The sequence below is a fragment of the Coregonus lavaretus genome (genome assembly GCF_964263955.1).
Source record: "Coregonus lavaretus genome assembly, chromosome: 30".
Taxonomy (NCBI): Eukaryota; Metazoa; Chordata; class Actinopteri; order Salmoniformes; family Salmonidae; genus Coregonus; species Coregonus lavaretus.
Genome location: NC_140017.1, coordinates 6,905,100 through 6,910,485, shown reverse-complemented (window position 1 = coordinate 6,910,485; position 5,386 = coordinate 6,905,100). Strand labels below are relative to the sequence as shown.

General features: G+C 43.7%; 1 protein-coding gene across 1 annotated transcript; it reads right to left on the bottom strand.

Annotated features, from left to right (window-relative positions):
- Nucleotides 1-227: 227 nt before the first annotated feature.
- On the bottom strand, nt 228-4,138 carry LOC311105884 (E3 ubiquitin-protein ligase RNF26-like). Its single transcript, XM_084148108.1, has one exon. The coding sequence runs from the start codon at nt 3,587-3,589 to the stop codon at nt 2,234-2,236; it is 1,356 nt and encodes a 451-aa protein (XP_084004234.1). The 5' UTR covers nt 3,590-4,138; the 3' UTR covers nt 228-2,233.
- Between the last annotated feature and the right edge of the window lie 1,248 nt (nt 4,139-5,386).

The window sequence follows — 5,386 nt, the reverse complement described above, 5'->3', positions numbered from 1 at the left end:
ATATGGTCTAGTATGGTGAGCAAAGCATCCTGTGAAACAGAACTGGCTGTGGTGCTGTTCTCTTTCTGGTGGATTGTATCAGGGCCTAGGTTTATTCACACAAGCTGGTAAACCCAATCTGTAACAAAAAAAACAGTATATTGACTGCTCTGAACAGGGATGCGAAGTAAATAGTGAAAATACATCAAATAAACGTTTTTCACAACAGAAAAAGACAGAAAAAAAGTACCAAAAGATTGTTTGTTTATTGTCTCACAGACATTTGTCATTCTCATTAGTGAGTATGGCCACATCCATTACCTTTATACAACCAAATAAATGTGTACATTTAAGTCATTTAGCAGATGCTCTTATCCAGAGAGACTTACAGGTGCAATTAGGGTTAAGTGCCTTGCTCAAGGGCACAGACAGATGTTTCACCTAGTCGGCTCGGGGATTCGAACCAGCGACCTTTCAGTTACTGGCCCAACAGTCTTAACTGCTAGGCTACATGCTACCCCATTCATGGCTTATTGCAATGTCCATCACTTTGTGCCATGTCCCCCGGATACACAGGTCAGTCTCCCTAGACAAAATAAGCTGTGTGAATGGCAACACGTGTGGTCTGTGATAAGAGTCCACTGTATCTGTAGACAGGAATGTCACGGAATGAATAAAGGGCTTTGGGGAACCTGACAGGAAAAGAGGTAAACTCAGAATATAACCTAGGATTTACTCTAAAATATAATATGCCCAATCTTTTTTCATACATTTGTATATCATAGACAATTTATGGGCCCAACCAATTCATGGGCCCAACCTTTTCCCTCCCAGATTTTTATCAATATGTCACATCATAGACAACTGTTGGTTTCATTACTTTTTTTTTTTTTTACATGGGTGTTAAGAAAATGATAGGCCTTTTGAAAATGGTTGGTTTGGCACTAGATAAAAGCAATGAAGGGCAAATTATTGAATGAGTGATTCCAGCATCTCTTGAAATAACAGACAAATGTTAAGACTTCTGATTGGAACAAAGACAGTGGGAAATTATTATTGGCTACAAAATGTCAATGAGACTTAGACAATTATAGAAGGACATCAGTGACACTGTGGTTCACGTTCTAGCTCCTCTGTCACAATATTGAAGTCACTCCATCGTGTCTGACCCAAAAATATATTACGGGCAGAGCCTATTCAACATGTATTTATGAAACCTTGGCCCAAAAAAAGGCATATCAAATATGACTCACCAGCCTTTTGCTTTTATTGTCACTTAACCTTTCTCCAACACTTGCAATCTAATTCAATAACCATTGCAGTTTGTGCTGTAAACATTCAACATGGCGTTTCACAGAGCTTTGATCAATACTTATTTTGAGCAAAGAGACAAAATAGAAACAAATAATTATTTAGCCATTACTGACTAATGGTGGTCATTTTGAACAACAAGTCAATGTTTGATAACAAGATAAAAGGAGAATAAACCTTGTGTGGTGCATAAATTAGGTAGTGTTCATATGTCAGCATAGTGGAAAGAACTGGCTACAGTGATCCAAGTGATGGAATACTCATTAGAACAAAACAAACGTTTCTAACATGACAAGACAGATAGATAGATATGGTAAATAATTTCTCTGACACTGGTAGTTTTAGACAACCATAGCTTATGAAATTAACCTCCTTTCCCACAATACACAACAAATTCACACTTTTTATGAGTCTCTGGATGTGAACTGCTTGGAACAATATTGGCAATTGACAAATTGCATTTGAGAGGTTGTCACCATTTAAACCTATGCATAGGCTACGAAATGTGTTTTTACGACAACATTTGGTACGGTTTTCACTCCTGTGTTTTAAACTTCCATTGGGAATGCTTTCAAACGGAACCTAAGCTGAATAAAGGAAATTAACTGCTACACAGCAAACATTCCTTATTAGGTTCACACACCACATACAGTTTGGAACAACATGAAGTGTTCAGTAATATGAACAAACAAGTATAAAAAAAAAAAAAGTAGGCAAGTACTGTCATGGTTGTCTGAACAAAACACAGGCATAATTTAAGACATCAGCCATGAGCGGCAAGCAATTTAAGCACAGTGCGCTGGACTTGGATAGCCGTGTGTCTGAGCTGCAATGTACTGCAGGTGTAGACATAGCCTATAGTCTCTGCACATCCTAAACCTGAGATTCAACATGTTAATAATGCAGCGCTGTGGGCAACACGCCCCTCCCTCGTTAGGTCCCCTCAGAGATACACATCCATGGTATTAAGGATCATATGGCGGCAGAGCGGACAGTTCTGCTGGTAGATGGGCTGGCGCAGCAGTATGTCGGTACAGTCCCGACACAGACACAGGTGGCGGCAAGGCAGCAGCACCACTGTCTTGGTGCTGTCCTGGCAGATGATGCACTTCTTCCTCTCCTCCTGCTCCTGGAGCAGAGTCAGTAAGCTGTCGGTCGGGGCACCCTTGGAGCTGGAGCCCCCCTCCACTGAGGAGAGTTTCTGTTTCTGTAAAGGCCTGTATGTGCTGCTGGAGCTGGGGAACGCTAGGTCCCACAGGTCGTCCATTAGCTGGCGAGGCCGAGCAGCGCGTTCAGCGTGTGGTGCTGCGTCTCCTGCCCTACCGTCCGGAAGAGCCCTCTGCTCTCTGTCACTGGGTTCAGGTTGCCTGGCGTGGCCGTCACCCCTCACTCTGATGTTCCTGTAGACTGGTGTTATCATTTGGTGTAGGCGGCTGACCTGCCGCTGAAGCCTCTGCCACACGCCCCTCCCCAGCATGTATAGGCGATGGAGCGCCCTCTGTAGGACCTGCAGGGTGGGGACAGAGTTGAAGTAACCGACGGCGCGGCGGGCTCCAAGACGGGTCAGCTCAGGGTTCATGTAGATTGTGGCTGTGACAACAATGGCAGCTGTGAGAATGAGGCCATAGATGTTCAGGAGGAAGACGCTGACGAAAATGTGTCCGAGCAAACCTAGGAACTCCAGGGCCAGCCTGACAGGAGTCCAGAGAACGACTGAGGTGCCGACCAGGCTGCTGTACAAGAAGGTGAAGAGTGTGAGGGTGAGCTCCACAGCCTTCTGCAGGGGGCAGGAGACCGCCTCCCACATGCTGACTACAACAGAGTAGACGCTCTGTGTCCCGATGAGCAGCAGGTTGACCACCGTGTTGACCAGGTAGAGCACCAGGCTGACCGCAATGCCACAGCCCTCCCACACCTGCTGCAGCAAGTAGTGGCCACACAGCAACCCACGGTGGAACAGATCCCTGACACGCAGGAGAACATGCGAGGACAAGTAGCCCACCATTTTGAAACTCTCCAGAACACCTCCCAAGAGGTGCAGCCAGCGCCCTAACATGTTGACTGTGCCCTGGGCCAGAAGTGATACGCTGTCCATCATGGCAACCATGCAGAACACAGTGAAGTTCCAGCACTTCACCATTGAGTTGGTCAGTAGCATGGGTAGGTTACTCACAAAGGTGATACATGCTGCCAGGAGCCGTATCACTGAATGGACTATTAAGAAATTTAGGTCCAGCAGGAAGGATATGAAATCGAAACATTTCCCAATGGTGCAAAAGACAAGGTTCACCAGACCCATGATAACGTTCTTACTCGAGTTGGTTCACTGTCTTGATCAATTCACTTGAATTGTCAGTTTTTTTGTCTGGCCAGCAAAGGTTACATAGCTAACTAGATAACGTCAGCTACCTCGGATGCGTTCACTTCTCGTTCCGTTCAATTAGCCAGCTAGCTAAACTAGTTAGCAAGCTAGCATAACAAAGCCAGCTCTACTAGCTAGCATAACTACCTGCCAAACACGTTGGTCGGGCACATTCCACTTGCAATTTGAAATAAACAGCGGTGCAACCGCGTTTGTATCGGCTAAAGGGCGAACATACACGCACTGTAATCAGCGGATGTTTACTTTCAAACTTGGGTTGGCTATAGTAACTAGTTAGCTCTTCGGTTAGCCGACTAGCTAACAAACTTTTCTTCCTAAATAAATTCCCGTCTTGCGCTCACAAAATGTTCCATCTCCTCATGCCCCGTCTTCAATAACGTATCTCCTTGTGCAAAATCCACCATAATCCAATGCAAGATAAAGGAAATTGACGAAAGAAAAGTAACAAAACAGACACGGGCTGTTACTTACATGGTGGCCGCCATGTAATAGTTTCGGTTTGGTCACATGATCTTCTCCTCCAATTAATCACGCCCGCGAGGGTACGTATGTTACTCTGAATCAAAATTCGTTCTTCTTCTTCAATGAGGTTTAACGGCGGTTGGCATCCAATTTGTTGCATTACCGCCACCTATTAGACTGGAGTACAACTCCCTTTTATTTTCCTTGAAAAATAAAACAAAGCAAAAAAATACCCTACCATCTAACACTACATTCACAAATTCAAAACAATTACTAATAATTAACCCCACCCTTCTCCACTATTTAAATAGATTCACTCCTACCTCATGCCCTCAACCTGAAATTATGGGACATCACCACTTAACACTCCCTGTAACTCTTCTGCTGTCAAGTCTCGCACACCCAAATATCTCTCTGCAGCTGCCACCACAACCTCAATTTTCTTCGACTTACGTTCCATCCCTGCAGTACAATTAATAACCATTGCTATAAATGCTAAAAATCCAATCTTACTGAAACATATATCACTTGCTTGCCTATCCCACTGTACTGGTACATATCTCCTACTATTTTCCCACAAACTTCACTCCTACAGTCACAGACTCATCTTTATCCTCACCCTCTGCGCAAGCCTCTGGCTCCGAGCACTTCACCACACCTACCACCTCAGATACTTCACCCTCATTCACTTCCATTTCTCCTCCTGTCTTCAACGCACTTTGCTTACATTTCCTACCACTCTTCTTTAACAAACCTTCTCCCTTTTTCCCGCCATTTTGACCAGAATTGAAGTCAATTTATATGGAAAAAATCTTTGATGAAACTACATTCAATAAATGTAATTTAATTTACTGTGACATCAAATTATCTTGCACCAGAACTTTATATTTCATGTATTAAATTAAAGTACATTTAGAGGGCTATGTCTTTGACTAGGCAACATATCTTTAGCTTAGTTTTTTTCATTTTTACTGGGATTTAATCATACACTACAACCATCCGTGTGTCATGCATGCTATAAGGGTGACTCAAATTCCCTTCCCACTCTGTGTGTTGAGCTTCCCATTACCTCACCTCATATAGGACGACAATAAAAGCTCTGTGTTTCAGAACAATAACTTCAACCAAGTTTCCTTCCTTGCCTGTTGATCATCCTCTCAAGCTGAGGGTATGGGAAGTGTGGAAGGAGAGCAGATGCCAAAAAGGAACAGCGATATGATCATAGGAAACAGATTCAATTGTTGGAACCAA